The sequence below is a fragment of the Rhineura floridana genome, chromosome 8 (assembly GCF_030035675.1).
Source record: "Rhineura floridana isolate rRhiFlo1 chromosome 8, rRhiFlo1.hap2, whole genome shotgun sequence".
NCBI classification, from domain to species: domain Eukaryota; kingdom Metazoa; phylum Chordata; class Lepidosauria; order Squamata; family Rhineuridae; genus Rhineura; species Rhineura floridana.
Window position 1 is genome coordinate 34,253,231 of NC_084487.1, and position 21,001 is coordinate 34,274,231.

Consider the following 21,001-nt stretch of genomic DNA (forward strand, 5'->3'; position numbering starts at 1 on the left):
TGTGTACATGAACAAGCGTGCATGAGAATCCTGGCCTACAATTTCTTAAAAGAAAAAAAAAAATCAGCACTCAGGACTGTGTTTGGGGACGTGAGAACTTCTAACTTACACAACCACTGTGTGCTGAAGGATCAGAAAGCAAAAATGACTAGAATGACTCCATACTAAAGTCAGTGTGACATTTTTGCAATTTCCCCCACATTCCAAGGACATGAGATCTCTTAATAAGACAGTAGGAAAAGGAATATCCTTGAAAATAGAATAGCCAAGAACTCTTGGCTATACTTTCACTAAGTGAAAGTCTGAAAAAAGTGCTTTTGGTAGATCCTAAACAGCAGCAGGAGATGCCCATTCATCGCAAAATAGGTTTAGTAAAATGAGCTGCTTTACTTTATTAGACAGGCTTTCCAATCATGTTTTTATGCTGTGCGCAGCAAGAAGAAATGCTCTTTTGGCCGGAAGATAATGGGCCAAATTACTTTTATATGTACTTATCATTTAACTGTGTTTCTTTGCTATGATATTAAATCCTTTGGCAGAGTCAGCCCACCTTCCTAACTCATTCCAAATTCACACGACTATTACCAAACATCTTTTTAATTGGTAGCAGAGCAACTCTGGTCTATTGCAGTTCATCCCAGTCCAGGTCTAGTGGCTTCTGTCTAACTAGTTGTACCAGAATGAATATCCTAGTGAAAACAATGACGTGTGAATGGACATTGACATTAGACTGTGCACCTATTGTACTCCCAATGGTCCCTAATCAGCATGCCAAAAACAGCTTCTGTGTATGCCTCTCCAGATTGGGGCATGTGTACCACCTCCCTTTCTAGGCAAGCCACTGACTTCTTTCCAGTCCCTCCAAAAATAAAATCTTTTCAAGAAAAGCCTTTGCTGAATTACCCATAGCCTCACTACTTCTGTACTTTATTCTGGTTAACTCCAACCATTACTTTTTTTGCTTCTCCTCTTTCTTCATGCACTTTTTCTCCCTACAGCCCAGACCATATCACTCTAATTCACATCCCATATGCAGCATATCAGTCAATGTCAAACTAATGTTAAGTGGTACTTTTTTTGCAGACAAGTCAACAAAAGTGTATAGAAACAGACATTTAAAAGGAAAACACATACACACACAGAAACCTTTATAACATCAATCTTTTAATTCTTAAAAAGAAGCCAGATACATTGCAAGAAAAGGATCAAGCAGATGAGACCAGACAATACTGAAAGGTTTTATAGCTATAGCTATAAAGGGCTTTGGCTACACAGTTTCACAAAAGTCCTGAGGAATTCAATACAGGACCAACCAAACAAGTTTGCTGCTTTAAAATCAAGCCAATTAAAAAGCCAATCCTAGTGATCACAAGTTATTTGACCAGATAGGCCTTTAGTTAAGTCATGCATTGAGCTGTCTATATATCCATTACCAAGCTATAGCTGCATGGCACTATCCATTAAGACACAAAATAGCCAGATTAAACCCACCTTTGTCAATGTACATAGGTGATGAGAGTTTTAAAACACTTCCAACATTGATTATATTTCCAAAATTCAAAACTTTAAAACGCAGACTGTTCATGACAAGACTGCCATGTATACAAACCAGGAGACCACAGTATCAAGAAAGGAAAAACCCCATGAGTACATTTCATTATTTGAGAGAACGACGGCATCTAAGCTGCCAAAGTAAAACAAAAGGGCAGAAAAGTTCTAGAAGTATCACCTGGAGCATTTGGCCTGCTGAGAGGCAATAACTATTGCTCCCTAGAGTCCTAAAAGTTACTACTGATCCAGTCATACTAAGTATTCCAGTGTTGGGAATTAAAGTAAATTACCGTCACAGATGCACTGCTCGTGTGAAACTTCCAGGTGTGTCATGCAGGGGGAAGCAGGTTGGAATTGTCACCCCATGCCCCAGTGTATATTGCACTTGAGGTTTTAGGAAGTGGGAGCAATCTCTGAACAACCTATCAAGTCACTGCACAGCCATGGAAGTGACTGGTTCATCTGCGGCACTAAAGCAGAGACATTTAGAAAAGAATGCTGGAGATTATCAAAAGGAGTGCTCTCAACCTTTTGGCTAGGCTATATATAAGGGCTGTTACTCAAGTAACAAAATCTTAAGTCAATTAAGCTTGTATGATTAATCAATCAAATCTTACAGCACTGAAGAAAAAATAATTCCTTTGAGACACAAATATACTCCTTAGGTACCATCTCAGAAAAGTCATTCCCTCCTGTGGGAGAGGAGGGAGGCCTCTTCTAATAAGGTGCTTACCGCTCCCAGATTTGAGTATTTACATTAAAAAGAAGTTTAAAAAATGGTGGCCAAATTTATAGGAGCACCTTTTTTAAAAAAATCAGTCAATCACTGAAATAGCATAGCCCTAATATAAAATGACTTTTCATTGAATCTTCTGCAAAGCAGCCCACATGGCAGAGAGATAAGCAATGATAGGTGGTTCATAGGCAAGTTTCTTCTAATTGGTGTATTCTATCAAGTATTCAGGATAAACCTGATGTTTCTCAAAAATGACAAAAATGGATGGATTCAGGGGGCTATTCACACAACTGTCATAGAAAAAAGTGTTTTGGCTGTCTTTGGCAGGAGGACGGAGATAGGAAGACACACCACTGGTAAACTCCCCAACCAACACTCTGGCCAGAAACATGGTCTTGAGAGAAGAATTACTTTTGCTGTAGTTATCAGAATATGAAGCATCCCTTGCAAAATAACTTCCTGTAAAGAACCAAGAGAGTGGAAAGAGACAAAAAACATATAACAGAGTAAGGCTGCTTACTGTTTTTCAACTTGGTATAGTCATTTAACATTAGCAAGACATCCAACAAATGTTCCTAGGGGGAAAAAACACTTCCAAAATGAGATTCCAAGCAGTCTCTAGGCCAGGAATGAGGAACCTATAGCCCTTTGGATGCCACTGGACTATAACTCCCACTATCCCTAACTGTTGGCCATCTCTGCTGGATCAAAAGGCCTTCTCTAAGCACAAGATCACCTGTTGGATTCCATCGTTTCAAGCATCATACTCAACTTTTACTGTAAGACCAAACAACAGAATTTTCTTATTTGTCTCAAGTCAGCTGTCAAACAAGACCACTCACTATCCGGCCTCTAAGGCTATGATCTAATAAGCACTTCCTTGTAAATTTCATTTCTCCTGGCAAGCAATCCTTTGCTATCCTGACATGAGTAATCTATTTGGATTTCCTGGATAGCATCTAGACACACTAAATGGTATACTGTAGAAACAAAGGGAATGCATCAATTCCAGGCAGTGATTTATCCAGTTAATGTATAGCGCATAAGGAAAAGTATACATTAACAGTATGAAGTTACCTTTGCCATAGGCTGTACCATGAATGCCACAGATCCTCCAGTCAAAGTTCTGCACGCAGATAGCATCTATGTAGTCTTTGCTTGTCCCATGAAATAACAGTCTTTCATCCACATCCTTTCCCCCATTTGCCTTCTTCATTTGCTCCTTCTGCCTATAAAGCAAACGTGTCAGAACTTCCTTGATGCAGAAACAACCAAGATCTGGCAAGGGAGCACCTTGTCTTAGTGTGGCACCACCTCCACAGCATTAAGATTTGCTAATGAAACTCTGCTGCAGATTTCAGCAATTATGGGTCTTTTCTGTGGTTACCCCTACTCTTTGGAACTCCCTCCCACAAGCAGAGTCTGCTGTCTTTTTAGAGTGGGGAATGAAAACATGTATTTTCTACTTCGCATCTTCAGCACTTAAGATTTTGCTTATTCTGATCCTTTAATTGTCTTGCTGTTTTGCCTATTGATTTTTACATTTTAGACACAGATGGTTTTAATTTGTAATTCAGAAAAATGAATTAAGAGAACCCAGTTACATAACATTAGAGAAATGGTGTTTCACATACCACTTATATACTTCCCACAGAGCCAGATTCTGGATTCTTTTGATATACACGATTGTTGATTTTGGCATCGTACGCTGAAAATTAACCTGGACTTTTCTGTACTCATTGGAAGATGGGGAAAGAGTGATCAGCTACAAGGTAAAAGATACAAAAGTGCTCACACCTGTGTCTTGGATCATCCCCATCGTTGGGGAACCATCTTCATATTCCTGTCATTACCCTATTGTAAATCGAGGCCAAATTATAACATCACTGATTCTGTTCTTAAAATATGATATCCTTTATCTCTTTTTAAAAAAAATCTAAACACCTACTGGTTCAGGAGCATAAGGGATGTTGACTGAATTACTCCTATTAAACACAGTTATTTAGCAGCAACATGTTACTAGATGCTGTTCTGAATGCAGATATAGCATTGTCATCACTCAGTAGGCTTCTAGGCCACCCTTCTGAATGGCAAAGCACCAAGTTCCCACCTACACTGAGAGCACATTGTTGGTTCCAAGTATATAAGAAGAGCCCTGCTGGATCAAAGCAAAGGCCCATCTAGTCCAGCATTATGCTCTCACGGTGTCCAGCTCCCAGGTACACATTTTAGGAACATTCTTTCACTGTCTTAAGGCAGAGGGCTGGGAGGTCACAGAAAGATTATGGTAACACAGAAGCAGGAAAACGTTTGGCCCAGACACTCAATTGTGAACATTTGATCCTGTTTCCCATAAAGCACAAACATGCCCCCCACTCCTCAGTCACTGTCTGACTACAGTAGCAGAAAAGTTACTCAATACTTTCTCAAAGGCTGCCCGAGAACATGCTATAAGTGGCAAAATTATTATGAGCGCTGTATCAAAACTATAATTTCCTTTTAAAGCATCTATAGTGACCCATTTCCAAGGCAGCAGTCCTGGCTGGTGGGTGCTGATTTAATTCAACCAATGCTGGATAAAGTTCTTTCAACAAAGAGCTGAAGGAGGTCAGAAAGCAGGTCCCTTCTCATGTGTAGAGTCAGCCCACTTTTTCACCTAGTAAATAGGGTTTGCAGGTTTTTGTATTGTTTCAAGTTCAGTCTGATCAGAGGAAGCATGTGACAAAAGGACATACACCGTGGGAGAGGCAAAGCCATTCAAAGGATTTTCAACACTCTTTTAAAACTACTGTTGATCTCTAGCCTGGGAGTATTTTTTCCAAACCTTGCCTAAAGCTGCAAATGCTGCTTAGATTTCACAGAAGGAAATCATTAGCCAAAGGAGGGTTCATCTCTTTTGACTCAATTATTAATATAATCATTGCTTCCTGACTGATCACAGTGAGAATCACAGGCAGAGCTGACTCTCTTCACAAATCTCACAGAAATGCAATTCGATGAGGAGCACACTGTGGAATCTCAGTACATTCTCTCACCAGACTTGTGAAGAAACATTTGAAATAGGCAAGCAGGAATTACAGTTCAGGAAAGTGGGGCTTCCTGTTCACCCCCATCCTTTTGGAGTAGCAGTTTCCTGCACTGTGTTGCATTAGCAATTCAGGGAGCATTTCAGGGACAGCATTTAGTGCTGCATCCACATGCATCTCTTGTGTGCGTAAGTGATCTGGATAATAATGAATCTCACCTTCCTCCTGGCTTTGGGAGACTGGCAAAACATTCCAATTCTTTGAAGGGGCAAACTGCTTGCTGACGCCACCTCCCAATGTTCCATTTTTACTGGTTCTTGATTTTTATTGGATGGGTTAGATATTTTAAGTTGTATTATATTACTTTACATAATCATGATGGATGAAAAGGACAGGTAAAAATGAAGTAAATAAATAATGATGTACATACCTCATCCTTTCACCTTGCCAAAACACAAATATTCAGACTGAATTACTTTAGAGAATTAAGAAAATTTGAATTATTTTGGACTGTAGAATCTGCCAAGAAGAGCACAAGAATAAAAACTGCCCTTTCACCTTGGCAGTGGCTAATTATCTCTTGTACAGTGCCGCCCTACACAAAAATATCAGAAGTGAACATGCCAGGCTAGGTACTGTGACATTGCAGGGAAAGCTTGACAACGCACAGTTCAGGGCATCCTACCTTATATCCCTGGTCCGGTAAGGCTGACTGGTCCCAGTGAGTTGGAATGTGCGTTGTGCCTCCCTTTGACTGCTCAGCCCCACTTTGCAATTAAAAGACCAGATAATTAAAAATTAATGCTTTCATATATTAAGTGTGTGTGTGGGACATAGAGTTGAATACAAGACAAAGGGAACACATTCAAATTTTGAATTAAATAGCCAGCATCGATTTTTCACATTCCGCAATGTTAAATTGAAAATACCCCCCATGCCATTCTGATACTTCCCATAAGCTCATTTCAAAATAAAACCTTATACAACTTATAGTCCTGCACTCGGAAATGGTTGCACAGAAGTAAATCTCATTGACCTCAAAAACATGCAAATAATCAAACCTCCCTTCCCCTCCCTCTTGCCCCTCCCCCTTCCAATCCCCTCCTTCCCCATCCTCCTCCTCCTTCCCCTCCCCAATCCCCTCCCCCTCCCCTCCCCCATGGTTAGATTTACCTATCTTAAGTATGATTGCATGGGAGTAAATCCCACTGAACTCAATAAGCATACAAGTGATCAGACCTGCGTTTCCCCTCCAACTGCAAACACAATTTGGGTTAGTCTTTCACAGTACAATCCACTTCCTGACTATCCACTTTAATCCACTTCCTGACTATCAAACTTTAAAAAGCAGGGAGATTGTGCAGCTATAGTGAATGCACCAGGGGAGCAGGAGACCTGACCTCTCTGAGATATTGTACTGCCCTACAAATTGGTCAAAATGCAAACACAGTTTGGGTTGGTCGTTCACAGTCCAGTCAACTTCCTGTGTAGCTTGGAAGAATTTGGTAACGTGCCTCTGAGCATATGGTGACTGGTGGCAACACCTGCAATCAGCCCAAAGAAGAGAAACAAGACATGTGCTGTGCTGATCTTGTTTTAGCAGGGAGGAAGCAACAATATTAAAACAGTTGATATCGTTCAGATAGTCACCTTAAATATGTTTGATTTGTTTGATCTACTTTGCAATTTCGGTGAAGTTTTCTATAGTAAATCATTCTCTTTTGCTTCTGTTTCTGTGAATATGTGAAGTACAGCAACACTTTGAAACACTAAAAAAAAATCCAAAAACAATTGTGAAATAATGGCACTGACTATTTTGCAGAATAGTTTCCAGTGGACATGAGCAGTGTCTCAGTTTGCACAAGATGAAGCAGTGGGATGTGAAATACATTCTAGCAAAATTCTAGGTGTACTCTATGTTTTTAATTGACCATGCCCACCTTTCCTTAAGTGCAGTGATTTAAGCATAGCAGGCTGAAAACATGTATCTTGGGCAGGCCAAGTTTTGTTTTCCCCGACAGCTAGATTCATTGCTTAAGTAGCAACATATTGTAATCAGTCTGATTTTACATCAAACTGCAGTTTCAGATTCAACTGTTAATGCACCCAAAATAGAAATAGAACATAACCTCCGGTTTGAAACACAAAAGGCTGTCTTCATCATCATATGACATAGACCAATAAAAAGGCTTTGAAATTAATAAAAATAAATTTGACAGAGATTTCTAGGATGAATAATGAGAAATATAATTTTCAGGTTAAATTCTCTGTAGAAACAGTAACAACACAGGAAAGAAGGAAAGAAAGAACACCAACAACAAACATACAAAAATGTAATTCTCCATCTTTGGAGATGGCAGGTGTTGCTACCACTCACCATATGCTCAGAGGCACTTGTTACCAAATTCTTCCAAGCTACACAGGAAGTTGACTGGACTGTGAAAGACCAACCCAAACTGTGTTTGCATTTTGACCAATTTGTAGGGCAGTACAATATCTCAGAGAGGTCAGGTCTCCTGCACCCCTGGTCCATTTACTATAGCTGCCCAATCTCCCTGCTTTTTAAAGTTTGATAGTCCGTGGCGCAGAGTGGTAAGCGGCAGTAACGCACCCAAAGCTCTGCTCACAGCCGGAGTTCAATTCCAACGGAAGGAGGAAGTCGAATCTCTGGTAAAAGGGGTTGGGGTCCACTCAGCCTTCCATCCATCCGTGGTCGGTAAAGTGAGTACCCGGCATATGCTGGGGGGTAAAGAAAGGCCAGGGAAGGAACTGGCAATCCCACCCCATATATATATATGGTCTGCCTAGTAAACGTCGCAAGACGTCACCCTAAGAGTTGGAAATGACTCGCACTACAACTGTGGGGACACCTTTACCTTTTTAGAAATATCTGTTGGCTATAGGTACATTCTTAAACCGCAAGGGTTTGCCTATTAGTGAATATGATCTTAATAAAGTGTAGACACAATTTAAGATCGGGAGGGATAAAGTCTACCTTTCAGCAAAACATCTTTAGCTAGAGCCAGTGTGGTGTAATGGTTATGGTGTTAGACTATGACCTGGGAGACCAGGGTTTGAATCTCCACTCAGCCATGAAGTTCACTGGGTGACATTGAGCCAGTCACTGTCTCTCAGCCTAACCTACCTTACAGCGTTGTTGTGAGGAGAAAGTGGAGAGGGGAGAAAACATGTACACCACCTTCAGCTCCTTGAAGGAAAGGTGGGATGTAAATTTCAGTAAATGGATGATATGCTTAACTGTGCAAGTATTCTGCCCTGTCCATTGCCTTCAGTACATGTGGCTAAACCCTGATCAGCAACTAGTTTTCTAGTAAGTCACTTTGAAAAGCAAGTGACAGGAGCTGGGCCAGCACTTCAACCTCCAGACCAAAAGGCAAACTACTGACACAGATACTAACCTCCCCACATCTTTTGCTTCCAGAATTCCTTGCAGGACCAGATTTTTCCTAAGGACCTCCGGTTGCAGACCTCTAGCTTAAAACAAAGGATCACAGAACAATAGGAAAGAACCTAAGGGAGAACTTACCAGGTTGGAGGCACAGATAGACCTGGCCTCCTTACCTACTGCAATGGCCTCTTGAGCTACTGTTTTTAGAAGGTTATGAATTGGCAAAAATTGCAGGGGGGGGCAATCAGGAAGTACATCTTGTGTATTCCTTTCAGTGCTCTTTCTCCCTCCCTCCCCACCCCCGCCACATTTAAGCACCACTACAAGATACATGATCAGTCTGCAGGACAGGGCAAATCATATAAAATGTGGGTCTAATTTCCCTTGGCCCTGCAAAGTTACCAGCAGTCTAGTGCAACCACTTAGACCCTTTCTGGGTCACAAGCACTCAGTTTGGTTCTGTGATGCATTATCTCTATACATACTTCTATCACCCACCTGGGTTTCTTCTTGACACAGCTCTGCCCTGTTCTAGAAGACCTCCCTGTATAGCATGTAAGCTACCAGGGTATGAAAGTTGCCAGAATTCTCCAGGAACAAGATCCAGCTTTTGCAACATGCACTATTTCTACCATGGGATTTCCTCTGGGCTCAATAATGGGAGGGACCACAACTCCTAACAAGGCTCAAGCGGCAAGCATTTCAAGGTGCCGTTTTTAAACCTAGTGTAGGCCCAGAGTACCTGTGGAAAAACAGTCTCACTTGCAAACACTGTTTTCCAGATGAACACTCCTCACCACAGAGACTAAGATCTTTAGGGAAAAGTGACTGCTTGGGGTTCTGTCCTTTAAGGATGCTCAGTCTATGGAGGTCCAGGACACAGCATGTTCAGTTGTGGCATCACAACTATTGAACATTCCTCTAAGGAGGCCTTGACAAGTTTCTTTCCTCTTGAAACACATGAGATCAAATTATTTATTTATTTATTACATTTACACTCTACCTTTCCTCCCAGGAGCTCCCTTTTTAAACCCCCAAGAGATGGTGCCCCCTGTAGGATGCACACCTTAACGTGGTGAGGGGGTTTGAGAGTGTTGAAGAAGCTGACAGCAATGCCATCAGGAGTCTAGACCAAGAGGCTAGACTCCTAGCAGGGGCACCCAAGGCGGAATGGTCAAAGCTGAAACACCAGACTAACATGCATCCAAACTCAGAGGAAGGCAATGGTAAACCATCTCTGAATACATCTTACCATGAAAACCCTATGAACAGAGTATCCAAAATGCAACACGAGATAGTGCTGGAAGATGAGATCCCCAGGTCAGAAGGCACTCAATGAGCTACTGGGGAAGAACAAAGGACAAGTATGAGTAGCGCTGTGACTAATGACGCAGCTGGGTCAAAGCCGAAAGGAAGCCCAGAGGCTGATGCACACAGATGCAAAAGGAGAGTCTGGAATTCTATGAAGCACACAATAGGAACATGGAATGTGAGAAGCATGAACTAGGGAAAGTTAGAAATTGTCAAGCAAGAAATGGAACGTATCAACATTGCAATACTTGGCGTGAGTGAATTAAAATGGACGGGCATGGGACATTTTCAATCAGGCAACTACAAAATATTTTATGCAGGAAATGAGAAATCAAGAAGAAACGGGGTTGCTTTAATGGTGAGAAGTGATGTAGCAAAAGGAATTAGGAGCTACAACGCAAGGTCTGAGCGAGTGATATCAATGAGATTAAACAGGAAACCTATTAACATAACCATCATCCAAGTCTACGTTTCAATGGTAAACACAGAAGAAGAAGAATTGGAGAGATTTTATGCAGAACTACAGGAGGAAATTGATCACACACTAAAACAAGATATGTTGATAACCATGGGGGACTGGAATGCAAGAGTAGGGAACAGAGAAGAACTAGGAATTGTAGGGAAATGGGGCTTAGGAGACAGAAATGAAGTGTCATGGCCCCGTCGGAGGACTCCTCAGATGAGGACGACTCGGGAGTAACAGCAGCAGACCCAGGAGCAGCAGGAGACACGGAGGAGCCTCCTGAGAATCCAGCTCCTTCTGCCCCTCAGCTGCAGAGCACCCCAGGGACAGCAGATGCCCTGCAGCCAGACACAGACAGTGAACAGGATACTCCCCCCTCACCTGCAGAACGTAGACAGCAGAAGGTCAGGCAGAAGAGAGGCAGGCCTGTCTCCTTAAGGCCCAAACGCTGAGGGCTCACACCTGCTGTCCATCCTGCTCTTTATAAGGCACACCTTGGCTGCAGCTTGTTGCTGACTACAACGTCAGGCGTGGCTTTGTGTAGACCTAGTTTCCCTGCAGCATCTCTTTGACTGACCTCCTTGGCAATTGATCCCGGACCTCCACTGACCTCGCTTCTGGACTTCTGACTCGGCAAGTACGCTTCGGATAGGCCTGGCAGATTTACAACCCGACTGCTGGCTAAGGACTTTCCTTCCCTGCCAAAGACCCAGGAATTTCCAGCCCCCCCTGACACTGTTGAGGCAGTGTAGAGCTGACATGAAGCAGGAGAAAGACTTATTGAACTCTGTGAAGTCAATAATTTGTTTCTTGCCAACACATTTTTTGAGCAACCAAAAAGACGACTGTACACGTGGACATCACCAGATGGTCAATATAGGAATCAAATTGATTATATAATTGGCAACAGAAGATGGAGAAGTTCCATACTTTCTGCAAAAACAAGACCAGGAGCAGACTACGGTACAGATCATGAACTGGTCGTATCAAAAATCAGAGTAAAGCTAAAGAAGAAGAACAAAGCAATCATAATGCCAAAATACAATTTAAATAACATCCCAGAAGAATATAAAGATCAAATAAGAAACAGATTTGAGACTTTCAACTTAGTTGACAGAGAACCAGAAGAACTATGGACTGAAGTCAGAGACATGATCAGGGACGAATGCAAAAAGACAATAGTTCTAGTTAAAAGGAGAGAAAGACCTCAATGGATGACTGAATAAACTCTTAAAATGGTTAAAGAGAGAAGGAAAGCAAAAGCTAAAGGAGATACAAACACAGTCAGAACCCTAAATGCAACAATACAGTGACTAGTACGTAGAGACAAAGAAAACTATTACAATAGTTATTGCACAGAAACAGGACAACAAAAAGGGAAGAACAAGAGCCCTATTCCAAAAGATTAGAGGAATGAAAGGGAAATTTAAACCATGAGTAGGGATGTTGAATAATCAACAGGGGAACACACTGACTGACCGAGATGAAATAAAAGTAAGATGGAAGCAATACATTGAAGAACTCTATAAAAGAGATGACAGGATGACAGATTCATTCACAGAGGAACACTAAGATGAAGAACCAGAAATTTTATAATGTGAGGTAAAAGCTGCTCTTAAAATACTTGGAAGAAACAAATCAGCAGGAACAGATGGCATACCAACAGAGTTGCTACAAGCTACTGAGACTGAATCTGTCCAAATTGTGACAAAGATTTGTCAAGAAATATGGAAAACTAAACAATGGTCCACAGACTGGAAGCATTCAATATACATCCCAATCTCAAATAAAGGGGATCCCAGGGAATGCAATAATTATCAAACTATTGCCTTAATATCCCATGCAAGTAAAGTAATGCTCAAGATTCTACAACAAAGGCTCTTACCATATATGGAGAGAGAAATGCCAGATATCCAAGCTGGATTTAGAAAGGGAAGAGGTACCAAAGATCATATTGCAAACATACATTGGATAATGGAACAGTGCAAGGAATTTCAGAAGAAAATCACCCTGTGCTTTATAATTACAGCAAAGCCTTTGACTGTGTAGATCATGAAAAACTATGGAATGCTTTAGAAGAAATGGGGGTGCCACAGCATCCGATTGTTCTGATGCGCACCCTATACTCTGGACAAGAGGCTACTGTAAGGACAGAATATGGAGAAAACGATTGGTTTCCAATAGAAAAGAGTGTGAGACAGGGGTGTATTTTATCACCCTATTTGTTTAATCTGTATGCAGAACATATCATACGGAAAGCGGGATTGGACCAAGAAGAAGGAGTTGTGAAAATTAGAGGGAGAAATATCAATATTTTAAGACATGCAAATGATACCATGCTGTTAGCAGAAACCAGTAATGATTTGAAAAGAATGCTGATGAAAGTTAAAGAGGAAAGCACAAAAGTAGGACTACAGCTGAACGTCAAAAAGACTTATGATTTATGTAAGTTTAAAGTTGACAATAAGGACATTGAACTTGTCAAGGAATTATCAATACCTCGGCACAGTCATTCACCAAAATGGAGACAATAGTCAAGAAATCAGAAGATGGCTAGGACTGGGGAGGGCAACTATGGGAGAACTAGAAAAGGTCCTCAAATGCAAAGTCAGGATCATTCAGACCATGGTATTCCTGATTTCTATGTAGGGATGTGAAATTTGGACAGTGAAAAAAGCAGGTAAGAGAAAGATCAACTCATTTGAAATGTGGTGTTGGAGGAGAGCTTTGCAGATACCACGGACTGCAAGAAAGACAAATAATTGGGTGTTAGAACAAATTAAACTAGAACTATCACTGGAAACTAAAATGATGAAACTGAAGGTTATCATACTTTGGACACATAATGAGAAGACCTGATTCACTAGAAAATACAATAATGCTGGGAAAAACAGAAGGGAATAGAAAAAGATGAAGGCCAAACAAAAGATGGATTGATTCCATCAAGGAAGCTACAGACCAGAACTTACAAGTTCTGAACAGGGTGGTTCATGACAGATGCTGTTGGAGGTCACTGATTCATAGGGTCGCCATAAGTCATAATTGACTTGAAGGCACATAACAACAAGAGATGGTGGGTGGTCCAAGGTCATCCAGCAAATTTCATGGCTGTGTGGAGGATTTGCAAAAAGACAGCTCCTTATAGTCCTTAAGGAGAAGGGGTGGACAGGTCCATCGATACTCCCTCCCAGCTGTTCAGCCAAAATACAACAGCCTGGATTGCACCACTTGAAATCAGAGTTTGCAATATGTCAAGAGCATTGCCTAGTACTCCAGGATGCACAGCTGAGGAATACCTTTATTAGGACCAAGCAGAATGTCACAAAATAGTGGCAAGTTTCCTATCTATTTTGTGACTTTTGGTTGGTCCAAATAAAGGTATTGCCCAACTGTTGATTCTGGAGTTGTTTTCTCCACCTTTGATTCCCACCCCCTTAAAGGCTACATTTGCTTTTCACATTTTCTAGAACTCCACTAAACAGTTAAAATGCTGCTGATAGGTGTGGCAGAAATAGTTTTCTGCGGGACAAAAATAAGGCTTTTTTTTGAGACACAGTAACATTCATTCTCATAGAATTTCCTTAAACTTAAATGGTAATTCAACTAAGTCCTACTCAGAGTAGATCCATTTAAATGAATGAACTTAAGTTAGTTATGTCTACAGGAATACCTCGCATTAACTTACTCAATGGGACCAGAGCGAGTACGTAAACCAAAAATATCCTTAAAGTGAAGCACTACCTTTTAAAACTTTTTTACCTCTCCTTCATGCGGAGCCTCAAAGCCCCGCGCTAAAGCCTCTGCTGCTGCGCTGCTGCGCCTCTCAGCTAATCACGATCGCGCCTCCCAGCTGATCTGCGGTGGCGCGATCGCATCTATTTCCACCCTCACGCACCGTTAAGTGTCCGTAAGTGTGAAGCAAGCGTATGTAAACAGGGGCATGGTGGAGTATAGAGTATGTCCGTAAAAGCGAGTGTACGTTAAGTGAAGGTCTGTATAGTGGGGTATTCCTGTATTAACCTCAATGGGTCTGCTCCGAGTCCTAACACTGACTACTGTCTAATGCTTCAGTCCCTGTGCCTTCCGTATTACTGAACTCAAAAAACTTTAAGATGTCCACAGCACAGCCTTACACACAGCACAGCCTTACATAGGTCATGGCAACACCAAGCAAAGCCCACAATAACAATTAAATGCTCCTGCCTCGGCTTAGACCCTTTCCAGGTCATAAGTCACTGACGTCATTCTGTAAAGCATTCTCTCTATACACACGTTGATCACCAACCTGGTTTTCTTCTTCTCTACTTCCTTTAAAGACACAAACCGAGGTCGTCTATGAACACTTCGTACTGTCAGGTAATGTAGGTTTTTCTGTTTCATGGCTGGGGGAAAAACCCAGAAATATAAAACGGTGCTTACATATAAAACAATGTTCATTCCTTTTGAAACCCTCATCTGCTGCCAAAGCCATTTATACTCTTAATATTTGAATACCACCGGTTTCGATTTATATCTTAAAATAGAAAAAGAAGCAGAGTCAGAAACTTCTAGAGAACATTCCTTTCTTCAAAATCTGTTAGAATCCTACGTCTAGGAAACTTCATCTCCAAGTGATGTTACCCCATGAAGCTGGTGTTAGCACCATACTAAAAGCAGAGATGAAATCAATTAATGTGGAGTCAAATGGAAAGAAGACCTATTTGGCTTGTGAATCAGAGATGCTTTACTTCTGATTTAGAAGAAAGGCCCCCAGGGGAGGTACATACTATACCAGTATCAAAGAAGCCATTTAAAAGACTACTATCTCATAAAGAGTCCCAACCTCCCCGCTCTGCTCAGCAGGGGGTGGGGTGGGGATGGATTATCCAGTCTTGGCATAACAAAACAAGAATGGCTATTCTGGCCATACATGCAGCCCTGTCCTCTCTTTGCTGACTATAGTTAACTACAGTTTCCCATTTTGTCCAAACCAGGAAACTATGGTTAACAGCTTCAGAACAAGTCAGGATATGAAGCCATGGTCTGAAGTTGGCTTGATGGAAGTTTATTTGCTACATGCAAGGACACATGCAGGGACACAAGGCTCATTCGTATCTTGGCTTATTAACCTGAGATATCATCTGAATGCAACCATTGTGTGACCTTAGTTCAATGGTAGAGCACATATTTTGAATGCAGATGGTTCCAGCATCTATAGTTAAATAGAATACTAGGTAGCATGACCAGGGGTATAGTCATTGAGGGTCTCAGGGGGTCTAAGACCCCATACTTTTTGGAAAGCAGGGTCTCAGCCGGTTCCTATGTCTCCAGCATCTTATGATACCATCAGCATGGAAGGGGAGTGTGTTAGCCACTGAGAAGAGTCTTCTAACATGCTTCCTTGTTCTTTCCTACTGATTGGAACCAATCAGAGTGAGGCAGCCGCTGAGAAGACTCTTGTCAGTAGTCTTCAGTCTTTAGCCCAAGACCCCAAGGGATCCTTGCTTCCAAGAACAGTCCCAACCCCCTGGGCAACTGCTCCCGGGCAACTCACCTTCCCATGGCTGAGTTACCACCAACACCAACCCTGTTAGGCAGGTAGACTGCCACCATCCCTTTAATTAACTTTCCACTCTGAATAAGAGGGCCTCAGGGCACTACTAGTCACCCCCAAGGCAGGACTATTGTTAAATCCCTTGCTCTGGTATGTTAACCTGGAATAACTATCAGTAGTCAGTAGCATCGTGGTCAAGGACTGGATTTAGAGCCAAAGCCCCAAATAACACACACCAAGTAAGGAGAGGTAATTCATTTAAAAGCATAAGGGTGCATATAAAAAGAGAGCAGCATATAATATCCTTTAAAGCCAGACACCCCCAACAGCGTTAGGCATAGACACATTTACATAACATACTGAGAGATTCCAACAGACAAAAGGAACATAACAAAGCTTACTAGCCTAGCTAATACTCACTTCAGAGTACAAGAGCCTGGTTCCCTGAGGCTCCACAAGAATCCATAGGCGAGTCAAGGTAGATAGAAAGGGGAACAACTAACTGAAGAATCACCCTTCATTTTATGGGGTTTAGCTGGCAACAGGGAAGGGGGCCAACTAGCCAATCCAGGCACCCTTTCAATGATCCAACCCAGACACCATCTTTGAAGATGAAATAGGCTAGAAAGTTCACACCGGGCAGTGTCTGATTTACAATGCCCAAATCTCCTGATATCAGGAAGGAGATAACTAGCTCAGCTGCCTCCCCTAAGAATAACAATCTGCGGCTGGCTGGCACTAAAATGCCTGAGCTTTCCCAGCACAGAGTATCCCGGAGACCTTTGCAACAAAACCCCCATAATGCCCTCTGGTTGAGCCATTTTACTTTGGCCTCCCTTAACCCAACCTTAGCTATTCTTGACACTTTCATGCTTATTGGCTTATAGGGATGTCTCTTGTTATGGGAGAAGGCATTAACAATGATCTCATTCTCAGCCCAGCTGCAAAAAAAAGAGGGAAGGCCATGGCTGTGAGTATCATGAAGGGACCCTGCACTTCTGAATTTGCCTCTAGGCCAATGGCTAGGAAAGAGTTCTGCCTGAAACCTTGGAGACCTTTTGCTAGTTGTAGTATACAGTACTCTGCTAGAAGGAACCATGCTCTAGCTCAGTGTAAGGCAGCATCATGTGAGCTTTTAGCGCAGGGCTGGAAAACCTGTTGTTGACAGCGGGCCAGAGCCTCATCTTCCCTACCCTTCATGGGCCAAATTGACAGGTGGGTAAGGCCAATCAATTTCCTGATGCCATAATGATATCGGGTAATGCTCCACAGGACTTCAAAGCACCAGACAGGGCTGGCAAAGAGCCCTGCATGGTGCTCTGAAGCACTGCCAATCAGCAGACTTGGAAGTCACCACCTATCAGCTGATGGGTGGCAACTTCAAGCCTGATTTCTGCAGGGATCAACTACGTGATTGACTTCCCTGTACAGAAGTAGGTTGTGCAACCGATCCAGCTGCGTCTGTACCTGCCCCACACTTGACGTCACATATGACCAGGTTTGGGGCAGGTGGGCATGGTTTGGGGAAAGCAGCCTTGTGGGACAAATTTGGACCTGTGCCAAGCCAAATTTGGCCTGCAGGGCAGAGGTTCCCAACCCGTTTTAGCAGATGGTGTTTCAGCACATCTCTATTGATGCAAAAGCATGTACCTTTGAAGTCAATCTCATATTTGTGTTTCCCAGCTGAGAACGTGAGTGTTGGCGATGCTTCGGACTGATAAGCTTTCTCCAAGTCAAGGCTGGACAGTGTAGCAGCGGCGTGATCAGCATCCTATCAGCAGAGAGCCAAACAAGAAGTGTTTGCACAACATTTTTAAAAGGAGCTGGTTGAAACCTTGATTTGAGAAGAGCTTACAATCTACTTGGGCCGAACGCTTGAGACATAGTGGACTGTATGAAAAATATTCGCCATTTATAAACAAACATCCATGGGATTGATTTGCAGCAATTAACCGGAACTTTAGAGAGGCAAGTAACAGCTATAAAGCAAAACAGAGTTTCTCCACAAAGTGAAAAGCTATAAACATAGTAAAGGGATAGATTTTCATAGTTTGCGAGCTGAAAACATTGCCAAAATCAAGTAGCTGTAAGGCACAAAATAAAAAAATCCATAAAGACTCGTTGCTTGATGCCAATACGATACAGGATTCTAGGGCCTATGGTGATTTGCAAGTCCCTGAGTCCAGCAGAAAGCCCACAGTAATAGATATATGTGACTTACGGGCTCCACTCACGTGTAATGCTAAGTTAAACCACAGCTGAGTGCAAAAGTGCAGGCTCCTGGGAATGAGATCACAGCCACTTTGCTTGTCCCTGGTCTTTCAGCTTTGCATGGCAGCTAAGCTCTCCCCTCCTTAACCATGAGCTGTAGTCAAGGTCTGTTCTTGGCTACAGCTCATGATTAACCATGAACTTGAATTCAGACAACACACTAAGTCAAACCTTGGCTTAGCTGCCATGCCACATTGAGCTAAGAGAATCAGGGATGAGCAAAGCATGTATGAGCTCCTCTCCTGAAGCCAGATTTGCACAGTCTTGGTAAGCCACAGTTTGGCTTACTGCATTATGCAAACCAGGCCATTGTGTCACTTATAATGCTTAACTTCAGTGTTCAGATTAATCCCCCCCGTTCTCTGTTTTACGCACCCTTCAATTCCGTATTTGACAGATGCTCATGTTTCCATTTGAAGAGATAAATGTAAGCTTTTAACATGTTTGTATTAAATCCACATTTTCTTTTAAATGAAGTCATTTTTTAAAAAGAGACTCTTAGAATACTTTGGTTTTTTAAAAAAACAAAAACCTGAAGTCCTATCAGGTTCTGTTAAGTGTAGCAAAGACAGATCTGTAACATGTTGTATGCCACTGAAGATGTAGCTTATGGGCTACAAACTGGGACTGACCAATGAGAACGTATCCTGCCAGCTTTGGTGGCCAGTCTCAAGCACAGTTCAAAGTACTGGTGCTTACAGTCCTACACCGCAGGGGATCCAGGTAACTGAAGGATGGCCTTCTCCCACATGAAGATGCCCATACATGAAAGTCGTTTTTGGAGTCCCTCCACTTGGCGCCCCCACCTTGAGAGGTCACGCGAATGTCTACCAGGAAGAGGGCTTTTTTGGTTTGTGACAGCCTGACTTTAGAATGCCCTCCTGAGGGAGGCTTGCCTAACATTTAATGATTTTATCTGGTCATTTATATTTCACTTTTCTATAGTAAAACCAAGTTCCAGGTGGCTACTCTTTAGTTTTTTCTGGCCCATTTTTAAATTTTTCTCAGCCTTATAAATCCTTAGTTGAGCCTACATTTATTCAGCTGTTGTTATTTTATTTATAGGAGGGAAAGCTAACCTGCAATCTGTACCCAGCTTTCCCCCCCCAATTTGTCTTGATTTTTAAAGAAATTTACTATTTTTAATATACTGAACATTCTTGTGGGTCCCCCTTTGTGATGCCATGATGCAAAATGTTTTGTGCTCCCTCCAAACAATTTAATTATTTTTTCAAAAAAATTAATAACAAAATGATAAAAATGATTTAAAATAGTGTGGTCTTTTGGAAGTCAGCTTTGAGAATTGCAATTCTCACTGCACTCACTTTTACACTCTGGCCACATCTACTTTGATATGTGGCACCAAGAGAAATGACCATGGGTCAATGTGGCCCTCGGCCTGAAAAGATTTAGCTATCCCTTTTTCTAGCATTTGTATTCCAGCCAATTACAGTGTTCTCTGTATTGTTTGCAGCTTACAAACAATAAAACCTTAAAGTACAGTAATAATCATGGAATAAAACAGTAAACGAATTTCAGCACAGACATTTAAAACAACACAGAATCACTAGAGGTATTTCTTTTATTTATTTATTTGTTTGTTTCATTTATAGACCGCCCATAGCGAGTGGCTCTCTGGGCGATGTACAAAAAGGTTAAAATACAAAATATCAACAAATATCAGGTATACAAAATATCAGGTATACAACTGATCTAAAATTCAGTGGAGTTTCTATTTAAAAGCCTCAAAATATCTTCATCAAGCACCAAAAAGACTACAGAGGCAGGACCAGGTAAGCCTCTTTGGGGAGGGCATTCCATAACAGTGGGGGCACCAGTAAGAAAGCTCTCAGTTATTTTACATTATTGTTTCTACTGTAATTTTATTATTATTATTATTTTGTTTTTAAATGTTTGATGTTTTGTTTTGGGAACAGTAGTATGAAAGGGCTGGGTAGAAATGTTCCAAATAAAGAAATAAATCTAATCAATGTGTGTAGCCTTATACAATTTATAAATTGTACAATTTGGATTTCCTTCAATGAGGATTGTGCAAGAAAATATCTCAAAGGGTTGTAACCAACTGGATTTTGAGCTTCACATACAAATCTGCCTATACCACTTTATAACATACGAAGAGTCACCACAATTTTATTCATTTCAGTACCACATTACCCAATGATACTTACTTGTTTTCCATATTCATTCCACACCCCGTATTCATCTTTCCAATACCATATCCAATCAGTTGTAAGAATATAGTGAGGGGGCTTGGTTACAGAAGAGGCTGTGGAGAGGCGTCTAATTTTGGCAGGGCCACAAGCCATATTGGAGAATATGATGTCTGGATGGTTGGAGCTTTTTCCAGCCCTGCTGAAGGAAAATCTGTGGACAATTGGTTTAAAGAAGGGGTTTAGAGTGCACAAACATTTTTTCAAAGAACTAGAAATTTGATTCTTAAATGCTAATAATGCCAAGATCTGCTACTCTGTGCAACCAGCATGAGAATTTGTTATTCCATCCTTAACTAAGAGTACTCTCATCATTAAAGGTGTTTTAAGGAGTAGTGAATGCTCCCTTCTCAATTGCACCTTTTTCAGACTGGCCTTCTTCCTAGAAACAGTGACAACCAATTTTGATTGGCTACAGCTACATGATACTCTGCTGAGAGTAGGCAAAGCTAATTCAGAGGAAGAATGCT

At 41.6% G+C, this 21,001-nt stretch overlaps 1 protein-coding gene across 2 annotated transcripts in view; it reads right to left on the reverse strand.

Annotated features, from left to right (window-relative positions):
- Positions 1 to 1,152: 1,152 nt before the first annotated feature.
- The window catches only part of LOC133390366 (protein mono-ADP-ribosyltransferase PARP12-like), a 36,976-nt gene continuing 17,127 nt past the window's right edge, over positions 1,153 to 21,001 (reverse strand). The window contains exons 6-13 of one of the 2 annotated variants that reach the window (XM_061638834.1): positions 20,490 to 20,685; positions 17,680 to 17,800; positions 14,782 to 14,878; positions 8,733 to 8,804; positions 5,999 to 6,080; positions 3,922 to 4,052; positions 3,365 to 3,516; positions 1,153 to 2,746 (exon numbers count right to left, since the gene is read on the reverse strand). In XM_061638834.1, the coding sequence (XP_061494818.1) occupies positions 2,487 to 2,746; positions 3,365 to 3,516; positions 3,922 to 4,052; positions 5,999 to 6,080; positions 8,733 to 8,804; positions 14,782 to 14,878; positions 17,680 to 17,800; positions 20,490 to 20,685 (1,111 nt within the window). In that variant the 3' untranslated portion in view covers positions 1,153 to 2,486. The remainder of the gene's footprint in view (positions 2,747 to 3,364; positions 3,517 to 3,921; positions 4,053 to 5,998; positions 6,081 to 8,732; positions 8,805 to 14,781; positions 14,879 to 17,679; positions 17,801 to 20,489; positions 20,686 to 21,001) is intronic. The other variant, XM_061638835.1, reaches the window with a different exon arrangement.